The 26,565-nt window shown below is 40.3% G+C and overlaps 1 protein-coding gene across 2 annotated transcripts; it reads right to left on the bottom strand.

The window, feature by feature from the left end:
- Positions 1-575: 575 nt before the first annotated feature.
- ankrd13c (ankyrin repeat domain 13C) lies at positions 576-25,627 on the bottom strand. Of its 2 annotated transcripts, none has more exons than XM_056414276.1 (14): positions 25,531-25,627; positions 24,957-25,442; positions 23,073-23,114; positions 17,605-17,709; positions 12,346-12,431; positions 11,513-11,558; positions 10,712-10,778; positions 9,294-9,438; positions 8,540-8,671; positions 7,470-7,631; positions 4,102-4,181; positions 3,488-3,586; positions 2,859-2,959; positions 576-2,710 (listed from the first exon to the last, which is right to left on the bottom strand). In XM_056414276.1, the coding sequence occupies exons 2-14, from the start codon at positions 25,336-25,338 to the stop codon at positions 2,580-2,582; spliced, it is 1,578 nt and encodes a 525-aa protein (XP_056270251.1). In that variant the 5' UTR covers positions 25,339-25,442; positions 25,531-25,627; the 3' UTR covers positions 576-2,579. The 2 variants fall into 2 exon arrangements, with proteins under 2 accessions (XP_056270251.1, XP_056270252.1); XM_056414277.1 differs by lacking the exon at positions 25,531-25,627 and adding an exon at positions 24,459-24,555 and having other exon boundaries at positions 24,957-25,046.
- Positions 25,628-26,565: the final 938 nt, after the last annotated feature.

A 26,565-nucleotide genomic window follows, 5' to 3' on the forward strand; every position in this document is an offset into this window, starting at 1 on the left:
TTATACAATGACATGTATGATTCTTTTGGATTTACATTGACCTATTCATGATTTTTTTTTGTGACCTACTACACTGATATACTCTGTTGAATTTTTAACATGATATTCTATATTATAACTTTTCTTCATCTTCATACTTTGTCAATTTGGAAATGTATTTTTGACTTTTAAAATACCATGTGACTATTTTGACTACATAAAATACTATGGCATTTTGACTATTTTATGACATGCTATTTTATGATTGACTTTTGTTTCGGTATGTACGATGACTTATTTTCATGTCAAACTATAATATGACATTTTCATGACATAATATAATTTGTATTACATTTAATACTATGTATCTACATTAGCATTACAAATTACTTTTTCAGAACTTTTTTAATGTTTTATCCCATACTACACTAATTATGACCTGATAATTGACAATATACTATATGCATGACCTGTTGGTGACAGTTTATTAGAATACTATGACATCTTCTGGGGTCTTTTCTCGTCTCTTTCCAGCATATATAAATATAAAACGGGTTCAACCAGTCACAGGCGGGGGAACACACGAGACCAGACTCTTTCAGATATGTGGAATTTTAATGTTAGTAAAATTTATGAAAATAGTTTTGCAGACTTATACAACAGTCTTTGCTGTACAATGACCATGTTGTAGATGAATGATACATTTACTACCTAAACATGGAAACCTCAAGCAGCTGAAAACCGGAAGGAGTGTGAACTAAAACGTATAGTGATGTCATATGTCAGTCAGGAGGCTCACTTCCAGTTGTGTTCGCGGCTCTTGCCCATATGGAGGAATGTGACGTGTATAAAATGAAATGTACTATGTTTGATTATACTGAATAAGGCCAGTCAAAGTAAAAAGAAAATAAACAAAGCCAATTGTTCTGACAACACAGAGCTACCACATCTGTGTACACCTTCATTTGAAAACTCCAGGAGCAGGCAAGTTAACAAACAAACAAAGAAACATGAGCACAACACCTGTAGGTATCGACATAATTAATCAACCATAGCAGCAGCTATAAACAAATAACTTCCATCCAACACCTGGACTTTGGATGCTTTGTGCTTTTCCCCCTGTGACGCTGATTGTTTGTTCATCACAACTGGAGGAGGTTCATGATGTTTATCAGACATAACCGGAAGGAAGATAATGACAAAGAATTAAGAGATTATTTTTTCTTGAAAACATGTCAAGTATTTACAAAAATAGCAACTGCCACCACGTGAAAAAATGCACAAACTTTCGATTAACTTGTGGCGCTTCATATTCTTAAAAAAGGACGTCTTCAAATCACAAACACAAAGAAGAATAAAAGAGAACATAAAAGACAAAAAGTTCATAAAACGTATATTTACATGCGTTATGAAAAGCCTGGTTTTTGTTATGATGTAGAAATGGCATGAATGTTGAAGTCACTCATTCATTCCCTAACATGTACCCACTATACAACCCAAAGTTAACTTATTTCAGCATGATTGTAAAGTTTAAAGGTGTCGTAAGAAACAAAAGGCGTGGACATTATTACTTGCAAGCGCTGTCACGCCATAAAACATGAGAAGACTTTGTGGTACCATTAAAAAAACTAAACTACCGTCAAATTAAACTTTAATATTTAAAATGCAGGATTAAAGGTGTATTACAAAATGAGTGTTGATAAACTCAACTGAATGTAGAGTGGCTGTTATGGATCTTATTAGTGCCCAAAAGGTCAGTGATGCAACTCCATGCCCTTTACAATCAATGTCACACACACACACACAATTTAAGGAATTCTGCAAAAAGTGATTTTCAGGGCTTTTGCCTCCAAAAGACACTACTTCACTTAACATATTCAAAAACTCATTTTCAGTGTTGTGAATTTCAAGTGGCATTACATCTTTGGGAATTGAGTGTACAAAAAGTAGTGATTGTATTCTCTTCCACACCTGTCTAACAGGTGGGCATTAGATTATATACAGGTTTATGTCACATTGACTTCAGATCTAATATCCCACCTTTTTTAAGTTTTCTTCAGAAGGAAAAAGGACCTAGAAAGTCATTTTTGGTGGAATTCCTCCCCCACATCTCACACAGTGCTTTACTACAGGTCAGTTAAACACATTCCCTTTATAAACATTACTTACATACTGAAAAACATAGCATCAACCGATTGTCTTTCTTCTGCTTATGTCCCGGATGTCACTAACTTCAACTTCAACGCCCTCTCACCTCCACATTCGTTGCATTTCCTGCCTCGGCTGCCGGATTAAACTAAATCTGAAGGAGAGAGTAGAAACCTGCAACATTGAGCTTCAAAACACCTCGTTCCTATCGGGAGATTTCGACCTCGCTGCCTCAGTGGGCCTCCATCAGTTCGGATGACGCCATTTTAGTCCTGTTTGTCTCTCTGGCTGCCGTGTTGCTGCTTGTGTTCAGGGTTGATGTGGTGGGCAATACAAATCCATCAACTGATGGAACAATTACCGCTATTTATTTTCCCTGTCTGTCATTGGGAAAGTAGTTTTTTTGTAGCATAATGTTCCCTTGTTGCACATTCCTGTTCCAGCTGAAGAGGTTAAAGGTCGGGGAAGCGGCTGGGGTCTTCTTTATAGTTGTTGGGAATGGTAAAAATGGACTGGTCAAACTCATCATAGCGAAACTCCTGAAACGTCACGGTGGCTGTGATCGTAGGAAAGACAGGGATGTCTGCAGGGAGACATGAGCAGAATTATTATTCATGTTTAATTTGGTTCTACCGTGATATATTTCTTTGTTGGCAAAAATATGAAATGAAAAAAAAAGTCCCTTCAAATCTATCTTCCACAGCGTGCTTATTGGAATTACATCGATTTACCCAGTTTGACAGGAAAGCCAGGAGGGAGCTTCATCTGAACAAACTCCCTGAGTTTATTAAAGTGCTTGAAGGGGGCAATGACCTCCAGAACATTCAGTAACCTAAGAGAGAGACAGCACATGGTTACTGACAAGGCATTCCAGAGAAGTTAACTTAGAGCTGAAAGAAATACAATCTAAGGGAACATTTTTCTGGCTATAATTTAAGTTCTTAGAAAGTGGCATATTTTGTTAGATTTCTTAGTTTATTACTGTATTATTTTGTTAGATTTCGTAGTTGGTCATTGTCTTATTTTGTAAAAATGTTTTTGTTTATCATTGTATATTTCAGTATTGAATTCAACAGTATTAATTTAAACTCATGTGTTGCTTATACCAACCATTTAAAGCCCACAGAACAATAACTCTTACATATTGCTGGTACACAAACAATTTAGAATATTTGTTCGAATAACAAATACAAAAATAAAACAAATAATATAAAAGGAACTAATTCAAATAAAAAGATTTTTGTGGTTTGCACATATTAGTGATTTCTCTTTTTATCACCACAGAAAGAAAAAAAAGGGTGAACTATGTCTGTCTGCGTTTGAATAACAGTCTGGATACAAAGGCAGAGAGAAGACTCACGATTCGATGCCCAGTGGGAAGTCTTGGCTCATGGCTACCGTTGCTTTGAAGTTTTTCTTGCTCTCTTTGCAGACCAGCTCTCTTCCCAGATGAGGAGCTCTGAGCAGAGGGAAATTAAAACCTGTCAGAATATAATTTCATGATGAAGCATTTACAGCTGTTTGCTATACACAAATCTCCTGTGTGTCAATATTGAAAGCGGATGCACGAGTTCTGAATAGTACAGACATGTTCATGGAACGGCTTGTTGTCCCTTATGTTCTTAAGACGGTACGTGAATTGTCCTCAGTCAGAGGGAACAACCGGCATTCACGCAGTTAAATATCCTGTCACACTGAATCTGAGACGATTGCTCAAATAATTCTGAGAAGATATATTTAGCATGCAACGTGTGCGAGAGAACACTGTATACAATATGAATGGAAACAACATACATTAACGTCACAATAATATGTCAGCAATATATTTGCTAAAGAAATGTAATCAAAATAATTGAAAGTTAGATTTAAGATCAGAGAGTGAGAATAGAATAGTGGTTCAGTCACAAGTACAATATGTCAATTACATATTACATTATTTGTCCTGCATGTTCAGGTATCTCCTGAAGAACCTACTTTCCAATGTCAGCAGTGATGTATTCTTCCCAGGAAACAGTGTTGAGAGAAGGGGCAGTTAGAGATTGCCTCCTCGCTGGCTGGAGAGCAAAGAAAACAAGATCAACATGTTATGGGCAGATCTAAAGACTAAACTACTGCAGGGTCAAACACAAGATAATACAAAAACAGAGATTACAATTCCTGTTTATGGTCGATGTTTATCACTGTTCTGAATGTGTTGCTTGTGAAGACCAACAGCAGCGTCGTCTTGTCAGACAAAACAAGATTCCTGAATAAACAGGTAAGTGAGGACATTAGGCTTATCCACAGGTTCTCTTTTTCTTCTTCGCGGTTGACAGTAAAATTCCAGTTTCAGCTCAACAGCAAATATGACAAAAATCACTCGAGGACCTGTTAAGAAAGTGAGATATTCTTGAATATTATTTGAACACTTCTTTGTCTGTATTGATAGTTTCCACAGAGCGATGACACTCGCAGCAGAGGCCACTAGAGGGCGTCGGTGCATCGCTCCACCCGTGAGCCTGTTTGGCCTTTTCAGCCTAACGCGACTCACGCGAGTAACTGAATTAATATAATTTAGTCCACCACTAAACAACATGTAATCTGAGCCGTGATTCTATTTCACAGAGTGCAGTCTAATCTAGTTTTCTACGCATTGCTCTTCATTCCTGACCTTCAGTGTTCCTCCTTTTGTAATCACTCTCTACAGGACTCGACGTAAGCAGCTGTAAACCGTAAGAAAGAACATCTTCTCAGGCTGTAGTTGGTTTCATTTACAACCAAGATAAATATTTGCTGAGGTGGAAACTTTACAAATGAATAATAATCATCTCTGTGTTTACTTTTGTGTTACAGTTTACTTTCTTGTTCGGTTTACTCTCTTCTTTCTGAAGTGCACTAACAAAACCTGTAGAGCAAACAGCCAATCTAAAAGGACAAACAGACATGTATGATAATGAAAAGTAAGACCAATGCTGTAACCACAACGTAAACGCACTCATAATATGATTAGAATCAGTATTAAAACATCAGAATCTAACATGTACAATTATACAAGCCAAAGGATACAGTGTTCTCTGTAGGATTCGGAAAGATCTTCAGTCATTCATAATCATAAGCAGGGCCAGTTTTCCCTCAACTTATTGGAAGATTTGCTTCAAGTGGTTAAAAACATATTTGCTGGAGCAAAAGTCCTCCCATTCATCATTAAAAAAAATACTGTGTTGTGTGAGGAGTGGCCATTCCTCCTCAAATCTAATAATCTAAGGAACATGATCTCAGCTTTGCCTTCTTCAATAAACTGGAAGAGTTTGGTCGTCCGTCTCGACTTGGCCCTGAATTAGAACTTGGGTCTTGTTTCTCATAAAATTGACTTTCTGCTAAAATGAACTCAGTGTTCCTGCCTCTGAATCTCACCAGCTGACCTCTTTCTGTGAGCAGTAAATAAGGCACCAAGGCAGAATAATGTGGATGATGAGACACCCGGCCGTGCCAAGAGTCAGCTGTGTGTACAAACGACGTATCGATTTCTTTGTTCACTTTGGTTCCCGCCTACACTGAAATCATCCCCGATGTTTCGCCGTTTTCCCCGTGGGCCGCGGCCTCGCTAAGTGATCGCTCTCGCGCCGTGTGCATCAGCTCTGGCATGTTGTTGTGACGAAGACAGAGTACACACAGCCACCCCTCCATCATTCCATTGCACCGTGTGTTTAAGCCTTCATCCATGTGATCAATAGTGTCAAGCCTAGTGTTTAACCCCCCAGATCTGCCCCGCTCTCCTTCACTGCCGTCAACACTGCTACGTCACCACAGCTGCCATCGTTCCTCTCACCGACTTCCCATGTATCATTTTCCGCTGAGGTGGAAGGAGACTCTATTTCCACATGGATACCAAGAAACACTCAATTACAGGCCCTTTAAAACATGAGTGTTTTAAAAGAGTGTAAATACACTGACAGGCAACAGAGGACCCTGTGGCGAGACAAAGCCCAGCACAGAACAAGGGGGAGTGGACAAAAAACAACCAGTTAACCCTTGTGTTGCCTTCGGGTCATTTTGACCCGATTCAATATTTAACCCTCCTGTCGCCTTCAGGTCAATTTGACCCAATTCAATGTTTAATGTCGGTGTTCTTTCGGGAGTCAACAAACAAACATAAAGTACCTCACACTTAAACTTGGAAAACAATATTAATTCTAATAATTTTCTGGATTTTAATAGCTGGGGTCATATTGACCTCAAGGGTAAAATATGTTAGTAAATATAAAGGTAACAGGAGGGTTAAACATTGAATCGGGTCATATTGACCCGAAGGCGACAGGAGGGTTAAACATTGAATGGGGTCAAATTGACCCGAAGGCAACACAAGGGTTAAAAGGTTCCCATTGAGTGTCGAGAGGCTTTGACTTTGCGACTGGCTTTATGGTCGCTGTAAAGACAGGAGCTTGCTAAGCAGACTCTAGAACGTACTGTAGTGAGGGGACGGTGGATGGTAGTCACCCCTGTGAATGTGACGTGTAGCTTTGTAGCTCCTACCACTAGGTGGCTGTGCTGGGACTCAGGTCTGTGTGCAGTGGATGAGGAGGGGGTACTGTCTCAGTGAGGGGTCGAGCGCAGACTCTTTCTGTTTTCATGTCAAAAACAAATAAATCAGGAAAGAGCCAACACCACGACAGGAATGTTTCAATACACCATGCTCCGTTGATCGACAGGCTGTGGCGGGATCGTCATGCTGCCTCTACAGGATGGATGTTCGAACAGTTACAGGAGGGTGAACTGTGAGGTTTATTCCGTCTGAGACTCGAGTCCTACCCCAAGGTTCCGGCGGGACAGGACAGTTTCAGGACTGGACTGTTGGTTACGCTACAGGTGCAAGTAAACAGTTTGTCAACAGAGCAACGCTCTCAATGTCTGTGACTGTCACAGAAGGCAACGGAACAAAGAGAAAGTTGAACCGGGTTAGACTGAGTCTAGTTTGCCTGATCTTCTGTGGAAGCGCATATAGAAAAACAGCAAAGAGGCTTTTAGTTCCTCTGGTTCTATCGTTTTTGGTAAATGTTGTTCGGTGCGGGAGTCGGGAACGATTCTGTTGCTCCTTCTAAGAATGTCGTGGTGGATGTTCGTCCTTGGGCCCTGTGGAACAGGTTATCGACACGCAGGTTTCCAGTAACAATCTATGATAGGGCGTTTGCGATGTGATGCTTAATAGAGCCGTATAAACAAAATAATCAAATGATGGGTGATGATAGCACCAATGCGTTGTGGACTGAGGCGGTACATTCGATTCTCTGGTGGAAGCCGATCTGCTTTCTCCATCACACTGCTTCATTGAATTAACAATCAGTCATATTAGAAGCCCCACTCACCTCAAAGTTCTGCTCGATGAGATTCCCTCCTTTGCTCAGGCTCTCCATGATGGCTTTGTTCCTCAAGATGTCCTCCTCGCTCAGATGTTCCCGTCGCTTCCTGGATTCGAGCACCAGGCCGTTCACAGAGTAAAAGTCGGCCAGAAAGTTTCCCACGCGCTCCTGGAGGTAGAGGCAACAGTTCTATAAGTCCCCCGCTAACTCACCAATTTCCCTTTGAAATATGTCAAGAGGATGAAAGCAATGGCCTCATAGCTCATCCACCACCTCCGTGCCCCCTGCCTGTGTCTGAGCCGATCACCTGTGGTTCCTTACTCGAGTTATCATGGATTTATTGACTGTCTTTGCTGCCTGCTATGGGAGATGTTGTGCCGTAAATATGATGAGGAAAGTGGACGGAGTCTACAGCAATGAGTCGTAGAACCGTGGTTCAGAAACAAGAGTCATCATCTGAAAAATACTTTAGGGGTGAGATAGCAAGAAGGTACAGAGAAACAACATGTACAGGTCAGGCTAAGAACATATCACAGTGACCACATTGGTTTACCTGTAACGATGGAAATAAAAGTAACAAATAACTAAATAAATCAGATTTGGATTATGTCCAGACTAGTTAAACTGTTGATAATGTATCTGCTATATTTACCTTGCCTGCATTATATTGCTTTCAAAGTAAGAGTACAGGGATCCATGTTTGTCTTTCTGTTGAGTCAGCACATCTAGCACACCGTCAGGGCACTTCCCAGAACACACCGAATACTTGTTGCCTTTCAGTTTGGTATGTTTTTCAGGTCAAACATGTTGTTAAGGGTTCAACAGCCGGGGTTCATTTCTTGCAATAAATGTTACCCATAATCTGTTATATACGTTTTGAGATTTATCTGTGTAGCTTTCATTTCCTGCTTCATACAGAGAATTGTTGAAACTCCCAACTTTCTGCCTGGGTCAAGCTGGTACAAATTCCAGAAATTACACATCCTGGTGGAACCCTGTGACCCACAGCTGACTTTTGAGAAAGCTGGGAGTAATAACATGATAACAACAACCACAAAACAACAACGGGCACAGACCGTCTTGTCCTCTCTGAACAGCCAGCCGGTCTGCGCCCTGGAGAAGGTGATGGACTTGGTGGAGAGAGTTGCAGAGTAAACATCGCTGCTCATCAGTATGTCCACTTCCTCCTCTGTCTCCATCTCGGACTCCTGAAAATACAGGACAGTGTCAGGAAACTAAAGAGGGGCATCCAACTCAAGATATTAAGTACTGGCCAGAATGCGCAGGGGAAAAAATGTAAATATGTAGGAACAATGTCATTTACTAAAAATATTCATGGTCATCAAGGGATAGACTCGTTTGATCGTATTCTTATATCACCATCAGAACAAACCAGACATTTGGTTAGAATAGAAAAATTGCCAGTATGTTGTTCTTTACAACCAATGGTTTGGTAATGCGGTAAAGTTAAAACAATTAAACGATTTACCGAAAATGTATCTGCAATCATTTTGATGATCAATTCCTCCATATAATCATTTTCCAAGCAAAAACTGCTTCTTAAATGCTTTACTTCGTCTCAGGGGACTGCAAAAGCCCAAGTGCCTCAAACAGCCACACTTCAAAACAGCCTAGTTATCTCTTCCGACTGTGAGGGACATATTGGAAAGTATATCTCGACAAAATCATGAAACAAGAGAATATTTGGCAGCTGAGATACAAAATAATTGCCGGTTGACGCCCTAAATGTGGGTTTGTTATGAACACTGCAAACATCAGTAGCTGCAAGTGAGTCTTTCAGGCTTGTTTCAGCATGCGTCTCACACACACCTCATGGTGTATCCGCTGGTAGACTTTCTGTTCGTTGTCCAGCACAACAAAGGACTCGGCGGGGATGGCATTGCCATTGAAGATGAAACTGAGGTCCCCGCGTTGACACTTCATGTCTGTGAAGTCTATCAGGGTCGTGTCCAATCTACACTCAACAACACACACACACACATATTCACAAATAAAGAGGAGGTTTAGTGGGGGAACTTTAGATACCTGAAAGAAGAACACAGACAGAGAAACAAGCACTGGATGACCAAAAGAGCTGCACACAGTTTAACGTTGGCCACCACTTAGACCTCAGCAAACAAAGTGTCAAAACTGGCATGTGAAAGGGAAAAAACGGTGATGTCACAGCTTTGCTCTGAGAGACAATGTGTGTGGTGATCATTGCCATGGGAGACCAGCAGCACATTTCAAGAATCTTTTTGTTCCACTCAAAGTGGATCGTCATGGAAGAAGAGAATAGCTGATCTGCTCCTGCAGACCAGGCACACAGTGGAAGGTGCTCTGTGTCGGTATGACAGGCCTGACACATTGTGGCACTAGAATGTAAATTAACTTGCTGTGACCGTTTTTATTATTTTACTCTCTCCCTCTCCTTTCCTCCCTGCAACTGCAGGATAACAAGGGGGCATTTTGAATCCCAAATTAGACAGCCAGGAGCAGTTTCAGTGAACAATGACACGCTCCAGGATGAAGATACTCAAATACACTCCTATGAGTCGGGTTCATTCTTCAAATAGAAGAAGCACGTGCATGTGCTGATTAAAGGGCTGCCGGGGTTTCTCTACGATATAACCGAGTGATACAAATGGGACCCAAGTGTTGATGTGCTGAACCTCCGGGCGGTTGAACGCTGCATGGTGTTAGATCTTTGCCCACAGGAACAGGAAACACAACATGTTGGATTCCTGCGGTAGATTAATTGGTGTGACCTTGTGTCAGCTTCCCTTTGACAACTATCTGAGCAGCACATTTAACGTACACTGTAAAGCTCCTTCTATGAGACCTCTCAAATAGATTGAAAAACCACAGAATTAAAAGGTCTGTGCGCAGAGGCATCACCGTTCAGTTTCCTCATACTGCCGGGCACTGACTTCCCAATCTAGTTAACCAGATTAGGTTGAGGAGAGAAAACGGGGAGGAAGGAGAGAGGAGAGAGGAGACATATGGGAGAGGTTGTTATGAGCAGATGACACATGAAGTAGAAATACTCAAAAGTAATGAAATACCTTGATGAAAGGTCGTCTCAAAAAGATTACAGTTCCATTTCGCTGTGGCTTCCATATGTTGGTGATCTTGTTCATTTTGGCTCAAGACCACAACATATAATCCTGGGATCAAGCAGCTGTTGGCCGCTCTTTCTTTGTCTTCAAACATCACACAAATACAACACATATTTTGACAGGACTTGCCTGATGTTGAGGCCCTGCTTGTAGATCTTACATGCATCTGAAGGTAGGATTCTGGAGAGCAAAGGCACTGCAACATGAAAAGAAACAGTCAGCACATGTGAAACAACGTCGACATTTAGAAATCTCACAAAGACAATCTTTATCCTCAAAGCCTCAATAGCATAACGCTCTGTAGACTAGACATCTGTATCGCCTATAAATTTGTAGCTAAATTTCGGATTATTTCTTGAAGTAACTGGAAGACAGAGACTCCTTGATGTTCCATTCAGAAGTATAGTGAAGGACTACTTTGACAAATCCCTGTGACTGTCTCAGATCTGTGAGACCGTGTTGGTTTAAACCAGATGCTCCTCAGAAAACATACGTCCTAATCTCTCTCACATACAAATAATTGACTTTCTACACAAATTTCATCACAAATACACTGTTACGCAACCAGTTTACATTGAGTTACTAATGCATTCATTACATAATTGTGTCCATATTGTCAATAATTCCCACTGACAGTGAGTAATGTCAATGTGTAAATGCAGTGGTCGAAGCAGATATTCCTAATATAATCATAAAAGGAGGGATGTTATTTTCGACTAATGCCCCTTATGGCACAGATTACTACTCACTAACCAAACGGACGTTCGCAGATTCCATCACATTTTCCTGTCACTACACATTCTTCTGTTGGTGTTTCAGACTACACCTTTACTGAGGACATATGCTTAATTTCCAGAGTGGATTGCATCTTTGAAACAATTAAGTTTTCTGCCTCTTTTGTAAGACAGCAGAAGGTGTCGCTTTACTCACCCCAGCTTTGGAAGTCCCAGTGAAGCTCCAAGTAAAAGTCTCCGAGCTGGAAGTGAAGACAAATACAATCACAAGCAACACGACATGAGTGGAAAAGATGGAAATACTATTTGTAATAGAAATGAAGTATATTTGTAAGAAGCAAAAGGTGCAATTAATTTGAATGCAACAAAAACATTGAACAATGAGAAACTAGAGCAATTAGACAAACAATTAGGAAGAAATATTTTAAGAGTATGACGTATCAGAAGACGTTCAGTTTCCATAGACCCAAATTTGAGCCGTTGGCCCAATTCCAATCTCCTCAATCCCTCACTAACTCTGTGAGGGATTAGGGCTGTCCCACTGTCACATCACTGAGTGTTTGAGGGCTCTCTGGCAGACATGTTGAGCTCTTTATGAACCCTTTCCATAAGTCAGCATTAGATGGAGACTTTGCCCATGGGAATTACCCACAATTCATAGCAATGTGATGTTAAACATGCAGTTACCAATGGAAGCATGGAGACTAAAAGAAAAGGTAAACAAAAAGGAAGGCAGGTGGGTATTTAGCTCGATAAATTACATTTACACAACACTATTAAGGATTCAAGATGGAACATACAAATACAGGGAATCAGAGGGGAAAAGCCACAAAAACATTGGGATTAAACACAATGTTTAACACCACGTCTTAGAGTCTGGCTAGTAAATAATGTGTGTGGCTCCTGGCTTAGTTGAGATTACGAGCAAGTCGAGATGAAAAAGGAAAAAAAGAAGGGAAGCAGAATGACAAGTTTAAAAAAAAACACATCCAGACCTCAGGAGCAGAACACAGAGTACGGACTACTTACTTCTTTGAGGGCTGTCAGCAGCTTGGGTCTCTTGTCCTCCACAGTCTCCCTGGATTGTTGCTTCAGCTTCCTCAACAGCGCTGTGACTGGAAGACAAAAGGAGAAGAAGAAAACAAGCGAAGAGAAGCATGAGTGAGACCCAAAGGCATATTTTTCAGCACAGAAAATTGAAAAAAAGACACTTATTGGAGAAATTGGATCTGTTCCCATAACGGCTGACTGTGAATTTTTTCAAATAACCTTTTGCTTTGATGGAATTCGATCCAGCCACTTTTATTCAATAAAATAAAGAAATAATTTATCCACCATATTGCTCTTATTTTGGCATCATTATTTGCATCACATGCAAAACAGCTTCTCCTTAATACCGATTAGTTTTCTGAGGGAAAAAAATAGCAAGTATATATAATGTAAAATTCATATCACAAAGACTAAAACCAATTTGAAGGTGCCAACATGAATGCTGCCGTAATGTAGCAATGTTCAGGGAAGCAACGGCTTATGTTTATGCCTGCGTGACTCTACTGCGAGTCAACACCATTATCTAAGGAGTTGTCTCGCTATGTTTATCCTGTCAGCAATGTGACATGCTGAAGGCAAATATCAGCCGTTTGCACTCAACGATGGCTTTCGGCTTAGAGATACGCTGACTTCCCGTTGCCAGATGGGACGCTCCCAAAGCGGGCCAATCCTTGCACACTGACTGCAGGGATCAAAACATTTACCAGAAGGGCAATAAAGGGCAATAAAGGGCAACAAGCCCGGCAGGTATGGACCTTCCTATAAAGGAGTTGCACAAGCATTCGCAGCTCTTCAGCCCTCTGGCTGTCGAGAGCAGGACTAAGATAAAAAGATCCACACCCAACGAGTAAACATAAATGTTGTTTCCCGGTTATTGCGGGAATGGGAGCGCTGAAATAATTGTGGCGCTTTAATGACGCAAGGAGAGGATTACATTAAACACATGACTGTGCCTCTTATAAACTAATAGAAACAGTAATACAAAAATGAAATGTTTGACTCGCTACACCCAGACTTCCCGACATTTTAATAACACTAAAAGCAAAAAAATGACATACGCCATTAACATTAGCCTAATTAAGATATGTGCTGCATGTGCCGAGTCAACATACACGAACAGGTCCTCCATATTGATTGATAATCCTCAGGAGGCAGTGCCAAGGACTCGATGGTCAAACACGGTCAAACGAGAGTACAGGGCAGGCATGCAATACAAAAACATGCACACACACACACACACACACCAATACATATGACGACACATATGACAACTGATACAGACACGAGTACAGGACCAGCTCCGGCTGCCTCATGAGGGTGGACACGCTCGGGATGAAGCTCCTTCTCATCCTCGTTGCCTCTCAGGGGCACAGAAAAAGTACAATCTCACCAGCTGCTCAGTGACCACTCAAGCCAACAAAGGCTGACAAACCAATGCCGACCTCTTTAACAGTAAACCAAGATGACTCACCACACTGGAGTTAATTCATCGAGATACTAATTAGGGTTCTCATCTGACTTTAATTAGACAAGTGATCTCCATAATGTCACCTCCACACATTAATGAAAAGAGACAGTCAAGACTATTTGTATTTATATCACCACAATCTGCAACTCAACAATTAGGCCATGGATCTAACTGAACAACTGCTGCTGGCAGGTCTCCAACAATCGGAGAACAGTCAATATTGACTCAAGTTCACTGGAGTCACTGTGTAGTCGACCAAAGCCGACAGCAAACAGTCCAATCTGAATACAGTAGAACATATCTAAACATAATGAAGCATTATCAAAACATATTACAAGGAATCTAAAGTCAAAAGCGCCATATTAACTGGAGATAAGACATCGCGTACAGGTGGTTGAGCTCTTAATGTCTAAATCCATAAGCTGCTTTATTAGGAAAGACAAGATAATATTTACTTTGGCTTCAGTGTGGGGGATATATAATATTTAGTTTTAATATTATTTTGACAGTGTTTATGCTTTTTAAATGTAATGTAACTTAATACAACAGCTGTTGAGTCACCAACATACGATGTATTTATGATATTACGAATCTTCCAAACGTTCATTTGTGGCTGTAAAAATGGACAAACTGATACCGATGAGACCTTGGACATTGGGTGGTGGTGATAATCTTGGCTCACCCCAAATGTTCTTCTGGGAAGAAAAAATAAGTTAATTAAAACAGCCATACTCCAACTGGTCTTTGAAGAGCAAACTACAACTACAAATCTCACCCGTAAAAAGGACAACACTTCCTTTTTGATACATCTGGCGGCTTTGATACCACAGCAGGATGATAAGGATGACAATATGAAGACACCAATTCCATCCCTCTTTTTTCATTTGATCGTATAATTTTACAATATAGTCCAATGTTCTTTAAATGGAGGAACATTCAAAAACGCAAGGCAAGAAACAATGAAACGCCAACATAGCTGTGGCTTCAAATGAACTCCTGATACAGAAAACCCATCTGAGCGTGGAAGGACAGAAATAGTTTTTATTTAACACACAACAAAGAACTATTTTAAGTATTAAGTTTCGCCTCCTTGTTCAAAAGATAAAACCGTAAGTGACAAAAGCTTTGTTGACAAATACATCAAATCAACAAATGTGGGTTGACAAATGGAAATTAGCCACAAACGTGAGCTAAAAATAAAACCGCGAGAGCACCGAGTTCGGATTTGTTTTCATCCATCACACTCATAAACTGACTTTATGTAGAAACCATAAAGTAACTCAATTAAATAATCTTACCAGTTTGAAGCAGTGTCCAAACCAGAACACATGCCTTCCTGGAGACCAGACCAACCAAAGCTCTTCGGTCTCCCTCACAGACGCCTGACACACTGCACTGCTTGGCTCTGCTAGTGAGGAAGCCAGGGAGGGCCTCCACATGTCATGCACTCTATAGCAGCACCTTTCTCCTTTCAGGGAATTGTGGCAGCCAGGTGAAATCTGTATGTGGAAGGCCGAGTGGGATTGTTTAGGCCGACATTAAGGAATAAAAAAAGAGTTAAAGGAGGAGAACAACAACAAGAGTAACCTTCTGTGGCAGAGTTCCTCTTGTCGGCTGATTCAGGTAATAGGCCACCAGAATGAAATATGTGGGGCTGCTATAGGTTGAGCTGTGCTCATCTACTGATCTCCTGCAGTGCTCTGGCCTACAAACACCTCTCCCTGGCTCCCATCCAGGAGGAGCAGGTACCAGTCCAAGTGAAATTGCTCTTTCCCTGAACGCTATTCCATAGAGGTCTACTTTGATCCCTCGCATGACGCACATTTGCCTCATGGTGTCCAGTACCAAAGGTGCCGGGACAATAACTTCTAAATTTAGAAAGGAGAACGTTTGTGGGGCATTCAGACCAAAGTCTGCCCTGCAATAAAATTAGTCGGGGACCTACGTTTGAGGCTTGTTGCTTCAGATGTCAGTGAGATAAGGAAATCTGATCCAGGAAGTCCAGTTTGAGCAAGGTAAGGAGGGGCTTCTTTTACCATATATATTTCACATTTGTTGATGAAGACCGTGAGATGTGTTTTAAAACTTTTTAAAAAGCGAGGAAATGTCTTTTGAGTTGAGATCATTTTGTCACAGATACAGTATCCTAAAGTAAACAATGAACTTTCATGCATTCTTACTTTAAAATTAAAACCTTTCATATGCTTGATATAAGACTTAACTGCATTAGTTTTTAGTTATGAAGTGCTTTGAATTACTTTTATAATATGACCACTTTCCCTAAATCTGCCTCATCTTCTACATAAATAGAGAGGTTCTGTTTTTCTCAAAATGTCTTTTGGCAATATTCAGACACAAGCGGCAAACATGCTGCATTTAGCATTAAAAAGCAAAGGTGACGGTAGCAACCGAGAGTTAAACTCACTACGTTGTGTAGCTGCATGGCACGGTTGTCTGTACAGGTATGTGGCTTCAGAGAGTTAGAGAATGCAGTCAAATGAGACACTTCAGTTTGATCAATGTTGGTGCCAAGTGGCAGTGCTAATAAGCCCCAGCTATTTAATTCTGGTGGACTTAAAAGTCTACTTGAGAAAATTGGACAATTGTATTCTGCCTTTGAGCTGTATCATAGTCGTATTGCTTTGATATGCAGAATCTGTAGGCACGAAGTCGCTGGGCAAGATTTCGGTCTCGGAAATGTTCTGTTTTTTATTTGTAGTGACTTTTCACGTTATAGTAGGCGTTGGTTGAATGCTGCATGTGGATAGCACTTTCCAGAAGAAGATCTCAGGACTCAGCTGCTATCGATTGACAATCATTTAAAAAAAACAAATTTATAACAACAATGAGCTTGGCACGGAAAATTAAGTATTGGCTCGGATATTTGCTGGCTACACTAGAACCCCAATAAAATGTTTTCACATCAATGCTCAGTCAGTTATCTGCAGGAATAAGGATACACAAAACCAAGAAAATGGGCCAAGAAAAGTATTAGACCCCACTGGGTATTTCAGATATGATACCAATACCAAAAGAAAAACACATATTTTAGAAGGATCCTCCCACTGCAAAACAAAGACATTGACCTTCAGTCCTCTCACAGCACCAACATCTGTTCAACTGGGACATGCTACTCTGCCTGCTCACGTGCTCAGGTATTCAAAGGCAATGGAAAAGGGACTCTTTTGAAACAACATAAAAGGCTTTTCATGTTTATGTGAATTAGAGGGATTGTATGGAAGAATTGCTGTTTTTCTCTTCTTCTTTCTTTTGCCTTTCTACGATTAGACATGATGTTCCAACTCCACCTGCCCTTTACCAACTCAGTCTGGCGGTAGTTTTGAAGCAATAGTGTTGTCATTCATTTGAAAATGCATCTTTAAAATGTTCTAAACATTTGTAAACCAAAGTTTGAGCAACTATGAGCAAAACCATGGGCGAGACAGAGGCTCGAGAATAATTATCTTATGAGGGGAGAGAGAGAAATCCAATGAATTGCCTTTCATAGAAGCACAAAAGCCAGAGGGCCTTGAGGAATGTTCCCTCGCTCGCTGAGGGACAAAGTAGGCAGACCAGCATCATGGCTGGCAGGGCAGGCAGTGCTCGGGACTGTTGATCGTTTTGACTGATTTGAAAACCAAAAACTGAAACCATATAGAAGCCACATTAAACGGACATTTTTCAGTAAATTTGACCAACATCAACTCAGTTTATGGTGTGGGGTTTCAGTGTATTGCCAAGCAGTGCCTCTCAGTCAGTCGGATACCTACTCATTTGTCGATCTCCGTAGCTGATGGCCTCAGCAAGGGGGCTCCATCCCTGAGCGTTCTTCACCTTCACTAGGGCATTGTGGGCCAGCAGCAGGTGGGCACACTCTATAAGAGGGACAGGAAGACAGTCAGATGAGTAGATAGTTTACATGAATCATAACAACTCTCTTTAAATGAGAAGTTATACGAATGAAGTCATAATTAATACAAACAAAGACTACAGTATGTAAATAAAAGACCAGCAGCAAGAACAACTCACAATTGTTCCTCACAAATATGAGTCTGAAATACAGGTCTGTTTTTGTGTGTGTGTGTGTGTGGGGGGGGGGGGGGTCTTAAAACCCTGGAATATAACAGCAGTTATCATGTGTGTGTGTGTGTGTGTGTATTAAATAAATAATACAAATCAGCCAATCTGTAAGAGGTGGTTCTGCTACAAAGAGGGGCAGTAAAGCAGCATCGAAAGTGGATTTCTTTCTCTGACTACCAATTAAAACCCTGGCTGCAGCTTTCTGATAAGCACTGGAGACATGTTTAATCTGGGTAATAAAGAGAGAGGTGAGTATGAACACATTCCTCTGAAGTGATAGTAGAATCAAGCTTCAAAAGGAGTCTCAGAGACAACTCACAGGGACCAGGACATTTTTATTTATTTAACAAGGAGACCAATATACACACAGAGAAACTGATGGCACAGAAGAAAAGTGGTGTGGTATTAAGCAGAAGGGATGTTTATTAAAGACCAAACACCAACGGGTGAACACACTTTAATTACTTTCCTCATTTGACTTCCTGGTGTCCTCCTGATAATACTCCTCCACAACGCATGAATACAAAATGTCAAGACTAAGAAGGAAAAGTACGTGTTTGGCTTCAAATGGGAATAGGACAAAGAAATTGACAAGATCCACAAACTAATTTCAGTTAAGACTGACCCAAAATCCCACAATTCTTCGGAGCGTTTTTTTCCTCATCTCTTTCAATCACTTTTCATCATTTAATACATAATCAAGGCCCAATAAACTATGTTTAACTCTATGACAACACTGCGACCAGCTGTAATTGTGTCCAGCTCATATTCCGAGATGAACCAACCAAAAAGGAACATCTGTTTAACCTGATCACACTTATGTTTAATAAAAAAAATATCCAACCACTTTTCACTATATTTAAGATACAGGTTGTCCGACTGCTGTAAAATGTACAAGCTGAAGATGTTTCCTGTAGATTCACATCAACGAAAAAAATAAAAAAAGAACTCTGGTTTTATAGATAAGGAAATTGTGTGTAGGATTGACATGTCAGCTGATTTGTTAAACTAAGAGCCATATGGCACCAACAGTTACACAAGACTCAGCATCCAACTTTAGAATCTATACTGCTAAAACATGTGGAAGGATTCTCAGGAATAAAATGTAAACGTTCCCCGTTGATGTGCTTGAATTCTAATGATGGGAAATCAGCCAAAGAGCCTCATCCCTCTTTCAATGGCAAGATCAGCAGTAAGTGCAGCGCAAAATCCCTTCACTCTCTGGGCAGCCGGTCAACAAACTGCAGCCAAAAGTGGAGCCTGTTGTTCCGGCTCAGCTGTCAGTTTTGTCGTGACATCATTCGTTATGATGTCGGCGTCTGTTCGACTCGGTCTCAGTGCTGGGAAAGAGCCGTCACATGTGAACACAAGCAAACCGCTAACAGTCTGCCGCAGAGTGGATATGTGGGGCTCTCACTTGACGGGGCGTGATTATTATATCCGTTTGACCGACCTTTCCAAGAATCGTTTAAGCTCCCAAAACAAGCCTGTTTTCATTTCAAACCTCCGAGCCAACCCCATTAGTCTTGTATACAAATTCAAACTGGTTACCGCCCTCACGTTCAGACTTGTTTCTTCGCTTAATATCAGTATGAAAGCTATTAAAAAGAAGCTGCCTGAAGTGGTGTATTCACAGAGCCTTTTGAAAAAGAGAATGTAACAGACAGAGTAGCAACATTGTTACAAAGTCTTAAATAGCACATCACCCCTCTGATACAAACTCAATGTTTTCTGATTGACAAAGAGGCCAGGGTCTCATGCATCCTTTATGAAAGAGGAATACATTTTGTGTGGATGCAAAGAGGAATGTGGCTATCTCAGGAGTGTAGTTATAGAAAATGTGTGTTGTGACGACACCTAAAGCACTCAATTCTTTACAGGAGCAATTATCAGCAACGCAATTGCTATAATGTACAATTTCATTCGATATGGAAGCACGGCAAATAATTCAAAATGAACAAAGACGATGGGAAGACATGGAGTTCACACCAGGGGAGCAGCCGAGGTTCAATAACTTGGCTCATGACAAGTCTGAATTGGTTTTCTTTTGAGATGTCTGCCTAACCCTATTCCATGTCATCTGCATGTTAAGCTCTTGACAATTGTGCTTATCCAAGGCTCAGCACTTCAGAAAGACGGAATAACATTGGCCATACTGCATGTTTTCATTGCGTTGGCACTAGAAAGGGACGATGTAACTGTAAAGTGCCTTACAGCAGCAAACAAAACTAAAAACCTCTGTCTTTATGCCTTTTTGATCCATAGCCTGGCCTGAGGGTGGAGTAGCTGATTATAGAGGTCTATGTTGAGAAAATACAGACGGCCATGTGCATAAGCCCTGTATTCCCTCTGGCCTTTCACCTATATAACACTCTGCTAAAAAGCAATGATTGTTTAATAATCATAGGTACATTTAGCATACATTATATAACCATGAAGACAATGGCCAGGCCATGGGTCCTGTCAACCTGCTTCTGTCTGGGAGGAGCCTGTCTGGCTTTTGCGATTAACCAATATAGACTATAATATTATTTTCTTTTCTTAATGTTTGGAATCACAATAATGTTTGGACACATGAGTTCAAACATGTGATAAACTTAAATGTGTCCAATTTTAGGTCTACTGATTAACATTAGTACTCTTGGTGCACAGATCATGGTTTTAAAGTTAGACGTAAATTATGACTTGGGAAAGATTCTAATTTTGAGTCAATAACTGAAACTATAAAATCATGATTATTTAACATAGTTAGTGTTTTCTGACCATGGACAATTGACTAGTTGTCTCATATAATACAGTATTAGTATAATGTAATACACATATTTAAGGGTTTCCTTTGTAATGTACTCATAGTAAGCTGGGGAACAATAATCAAACAGATGCAGGGATTTATTTTAATCAAATCGTAAAGATACACCTGGATACATACAAAAAATAGCCTTTAATTTTAAAGCAGTGGCTTACCGTCTGATTCGATCTGTAACAAAGTCGTAAAAGTATTGAAAGGAAGTCTCTTTGTGGGTTTCTGGGTTAATTGCATGAGCAGCAGCCGTTTGGAGGTCCTGCTCAAGACACATACAGTACCACTCTAACAGAGGAATGAGGGAGGCAGAGCAGGTTGAAGAAATAAAGTGCTAATCTATTGCTTCACGACGTGCAGTGGCTACAGATGGGGCACTTGACAAAAGGCTCTGTGGGCTGTTAAAACCCCCACCATCCCCACCCATTCCGATCCAGGCTGAGTACATCTATAAAATGGCCTTTTTGCTCACTCCCCATCGATCAAACACACACTCACTGACCGAATCAAACAGCACTTGAAGAATCCCATTGTTGCGGTCTCTGAGGCAAAACTGACGCCCTTTAATGTTTCTTTAAAGCTTTGCAGATTATCCCAAACTAATGTTATTCTTAATGTACATCATGAGACTCTCATCTCCTTGCCTGATGAGATATGCGTTTGTGCCGTTTGGCTCCAAACACTCTCGAGGTTGTTATCTCTGAAACCAATTTAAAATATCCAGTGATTGTTATCTTTGTGGCCACAGGAACAGATGTCACAACCTCTGGACAAAAGGAAAACATGTTCTGTCCTTTAAGGGGACATAACAGGAAACAGACCTCACGAGAAAACCGTGTTTATCTTATAAAATCCATTGTTGTTCGTACACATTTGTTTTGTACTTGATACGTCTTCTTTTACTTCAGTTAATGAGACAAATTACTGAAAAAATATTAGATGAGTGACAAAAAATAAAAAAAGGCAATTATTTATATAATTACATTGTAAACCAAAAATGACCCACCCCCTTCAAGAAAAAAATATGTGTGAGGTGGGTGGGTACACTTTAGGCTGTATGTATAGTGTTTAGGATAGTAGTTTTGTAGAGTCAGACTAAACTAAATTTTAAAAAAATGTCAGCAAGGGCTGTAAGCAGCACATCATTGTTGTTCTAGTCTAGTAAATAATAAACACCACACACAAAGAGAGCCTGGTCCTCTCCAGCCCGACAGACCAGCCACACCCAGACAATGATCTCATGCTGGAGCCTTCAGCATGTCTAGACAGCCGCCCTCGATGACTGGCAAGCAGCTCAGGTAATTGACAACCTAATTAGCACAATACATTCCATAGTGTCACATCCGCTACTACACTTCGGCCGTTCACAGTCTGGATTACCGATAGGCAGTGCCAGGGTCTTCACTTCGTCGACAGTGATTGAACTTGAATGTAAAATCAATTGAAGCCGTGCTCCAATGACAGATACGAATATAATGGGAAAGTGCAGAACAAGTAACCCTATGCTTAAATTGTTCACTGAGAACCTGCTGCAGAAGAGAGATTCATTTTTCAATAGCATGTTCTGAAGTCTCTTTTCATCGCATGAATATTTTATGCACAAGCTTTCAGTCCAACCTGTGCAATTCAGCGAGGAACAAAATCACGTAAAGACTTTTATAAAGCCTCGATACATCATGAGATATTCATCCTCTACTCACAACTGATTGTTCGTCTAGAATTTGTTTCGTAAATACTTAACTTGTTACACTTTCTAATTTCCCTTCTGGGACAATACACATTGCTGTACCATTTATGTCAAACATCATTTGTGAGATTGTAATCACAACTGATTTAAACTAATAATGGAGTTAACTTTTTAGGACAAGAGATGCCATCAGAAAAATAATATATAGCTCGCGGAGCAAATATAATGAAAGTTGAAAATGACTCTGATCTCAACAAATAATTCCATTCGCAAACTAAAATAATTGAGTCAGAGCGGTGGAACATCAATCAGAACAAGAGACTTTAGCCACAGAGAGAATCCTATTTCTTGCAGTATCATCATTTTCCAATCCACATCGATTAAATATGTTATTTCTCTTCCATGTATGAAAAATAAAAGGCCATAAACATCCTTTCTTCAGTATTCTGTTTTGACCGTGCATAATTCACAAACTGGGGTGGGATTTGCGTGGTGATCTGTGACAGATGGTCAAGGTGGAGCTTAGCCAGACAAATGCACACACAAAAGGCAAGAAAACTAACTGGAACACACAAAAACGGAAACAAAAACAACAGCAAAGTGTTTAAAATGGAAAGTATCAGAGAGACAAACACAAACCACATGGAGGTGCATCTTTAAACATTACTCACCTTTGTGCCCCATCATAACGGCGAGATGCAAGGGTGAGTTTCCTGAAGAGGAGAAAAATAAACTTAATTAGTCAGCTGCTTTTGATAATCACAATAACAAACGACAGGCTAAGCACTGTGCCTCTGCATCTAGTGAATTAGATATTTCATTTAGGAGGCGGAGTCCACTAAATTCAACAAGATATGGTAAGTATATGCCTATCGAGTGTTCTCCTATCATGACAATCAATATTATATTATGTATTAACCTATACCGCTGATGCCATATGCTCTAGTTTTTAAATAATGTTAGGATTTAGGCTAAAGATGGCTCCTGTGCTTCATTGAGACATAATTTCAGACCTGAACAAAATCCTTAATACAAGTCAGGTGTGGAAAAGCAAAGTTGTTTCCCTCCAGAACATGAAATGTGCCGCATCAACATGGGAGAACCCCTCCAGGTGGAAGGCAAATGGCCCGGTCAGCTCCTTCAGGCTTCTTTTCTGAGTGGTAGGAAAACATCCAGAGAAAGGAGAGCCTGTCTAGTAGAAGCTCTGACACAATCCAAGCTGGGAATCAGCTATCAGTTCCAACCATGTTATGATAAAGATGTCAATGGAGGTGAATGGAATTTAATTTATATTAGCAATGTGTCTTTCCCAAATCAGTGATAATAGATAATCCACATCATAGTGTCAACAGTTTTCATTGGAAGTATTTTTTCTAAAAAATGTAGTGCTGCATCTTTTGTAAATTAATCTATTACATAATTGTTTAATATTAACAAAATTAATGGTTCCAGCTTCTCAAATGTGACAATGTTCTGCTTTTTACTGTTTACATCACTGAAAGTGTAATATCTTACATTGTGTTGGACGGACAAGTCATTTAAAAACACATTTTAATTATTCTATTGTTTGCTATTTTGCAGACACAGATTACTCAAATGTTTCTGATTATTAGTAACAATAATAATAATAATAATTGCAGCATATTAAACAGGAAAAAATTAAAATTGGAGCTAATTAAAGATAGTGAATGGTTTGATACAACTACTGGTACAGTAAGTGAGAGGAAGGTCTTTTTGGGATGTGGATGAATTGTTCAATCAATAATCATATCATTAGAACCATTAACTGTGTGTATATGGTGGCCTCATACAATGGTTAATAAAGCTATATTTCTTCATTTGTAAACATGCCGACTGATGCTATTGACCGTATGTGACAGTCAGGCTTCAGCGGGTCTCCAGTGGAAGACGAACTAATGTGTGTGTAAACACACTAACAGCTGCCACTGAACCGTACCAACCCTCAAGAAGACAAGCACGCCCCAATACAGGCTCAAGTTCCAAAACAACACCAGAGGAAAATACCCCGTCTGACAATCTGTTGGTTTACACTTTACAATGTCAGAGCTTTGATTTGAAGACCGACCACATTCCTGGTCTGACACCGAGCACATGGTGCAGGCCATCTTTTGTCTCAGAACATCAACCGGAACCCTGCAGAAGAGGAGCCATCAGTATGGGCAAGGTCTTGCAGAAAATCCCTAAAGAACATACAATGGCTATGGACCAACTTCTAATGAGCTTTTATCAAAGATGGATAATCTTAGAGGGTTTATGTGAATAGCTCTGAATATTTAGGAATTCCAGTGTTCTAGTGTGAGAGGAGGCATTGAAGCAAAGCAACCCTCCTTACATATTTCACTGTTCTGTTGACTTGAAGGCACTGGATTTGAAGAAACTAAATATTCGTCATGTTGGCCTTTGCGAGGAGAAGCCTCGCCTACTAGGGACCGGTGGCCTATTAGCTCACTGAAACAGAGCCTCGCTGGACCTAAAAACTGGTGGATCGTGATAAGTGCGTGCAGGGCTAAGAGATGAGCAGCTGGGAGACTCACCGTGGATATCTTTCTGGGCGATATTCTGCGTCCGTATGAGTGAGGACAGGCGTCGGACGTCTCCCTTGAACACACATTCATGCACCGGGAAGTCCTGCCCGGTTGGGATAATGGGGTTTTTGTTGTCATCATCGATAACATCCGATGTTGACAATGTGTTGGTGTTCGCATTGATCTGCGACTGTTGGTTCTGCTGCTGCTGCTGAGTGGATGAAGACTTGATCAACTTGTGATTGCTGAAGATTTTACTCGCCCTGCTCTTGTTGTTCGTCTTGGAGGCGGTGAACGTCCCTGTTGCAGCCTCTTCCTCTGGCTCCAGTAAATCCTCGTCCTTGCTCGGCCTGTGGTCCTTACGCAGGGAGCGGATCTTCTCTCCGGTCATTTTCTAAACAGTTATGGGAGCAGAGAGTGTCGTCGCTGACGATGACCCCCGGGCGAACTGATGCGATTCGCCAGTTGGAAGTCCTCACGTAAACACAGTGGAAACTGTACAACATAAAGAACACACACTTAATCCTTAACCGAACAGGCAACACGAAGACGAACAACTAGCGACGTCCTATCTATGACTTACTGTGAAAACAAACACTTCACCGCCCTCCGGTTTTTTCTTCTTCTTCAAACTCCCGTTGGTCGCTGCACAACATAAGCGACTCCAGTTAACTAGTACGGAGGATTCGGCGGATGTCTTCCGCCTCGTAGTATCGCGAGAGTTCAGTAAAGGTTACTAAGGGCCATTAGCCAACACATATATTTGTTCCTGTAACAAACTACTGTAGTTATTAAAACTACAGTTAATTTTCTCGTCCTGTTTTGTAATACTTTTCATTGTTTATTTATTGCCATCTAATTAAAGCAACATACATTACCAATACAACCGCTTGAGTCCAGAAATACTAATGTACCTATGTTAAAATACAAATAAAATCTAAATATTTTCCTCACATCTTTTACAATTTCCTCCTGGAAGATTTTGTATGTGCCCCCTTCCTCGTGTAATAACGTGTCACTGGAAGTATTTTGCATATTGACTACTTTTATTTTTAATACTTGTTCATTTATATCACAAAAGGACCTGTATATGTTTTCATCAAATGCTATGGGTGGAAGAAGTATTACGTCAAGTACATAAACATCATTAGTAAAATATATTAAAAACAATAAGTACTCTTATACAGAAAATACCTTTATGAGTGTGTCATAAATCACATTATTGACTTGTTAATAAAACGTATATATCGAAGCGTAGTGGCATTTCAGTGCTGCTGGTAGAAATGCATCTTACTTTCACCATTGTATACCCTGGAGTTAAGGTTTGTATTCTAATCATTCACTTACATAAAAGACCACACTAAGATACTAGTACCAGACCAATTGTTTGATGTATTACTCAATTTAAATAAAAGTACAAGTTAACGACAACTATTATTGCCAATGTGAATATAAAATATGAAAATATGACTTGCAGTTATAAGATAAATGTTGAGCAAAAAATGGAAAATGTCCCTCTGGTATCTAAAGTAGATTTGTGAAGTAAAAATTGAAAATACTCAAGTAGGCTGCTTCAAAACTACAACTAGAGTAAATTAATGAATGTACTTAATTACTG

Source organism: Pseudoliparis swirei, chromosome 5 (assembly GCF_029220125.1).
Source record: "Pseudoliparis swirei isolate HS2019 ecotype Mariana Trench chromosome 5, NWPU_hadal_v1, whole genome shotgun sequence".
Taxonomy (NCBI): Eukaryota; Metazoa; Chordata; class Actinopteri; order Perciformes; family Liparidae; genus Pseudoliparis; species Pseudoliparis swirei.

Excerpts from the sequence above, each read along its gene's own strand:
- ankrd13c (XM_056414276.1), bottom strand. The coding sequence starts at position 25,338 with ATGACCGGAGAGAAGATCCGCTCCCTGCGTAAGGACCACAGGCCGAGC. Across the intron at positions 8,672-9,293 it reads ACCAGCGGATACACCATGAG|GAGTCCGAGATGGAGACAGA; the intron begins GTGTGTGTGAGA and ends CTGTATTTTCAG. Across the intron at positions 3,587-4,101 it reads ATCACTGCTGACATTGGAAA|AGCTCCTCATCTGGGAAGAG; the intron begins GTAGGTTCTTCA and ends CCCTCTGCTCAG.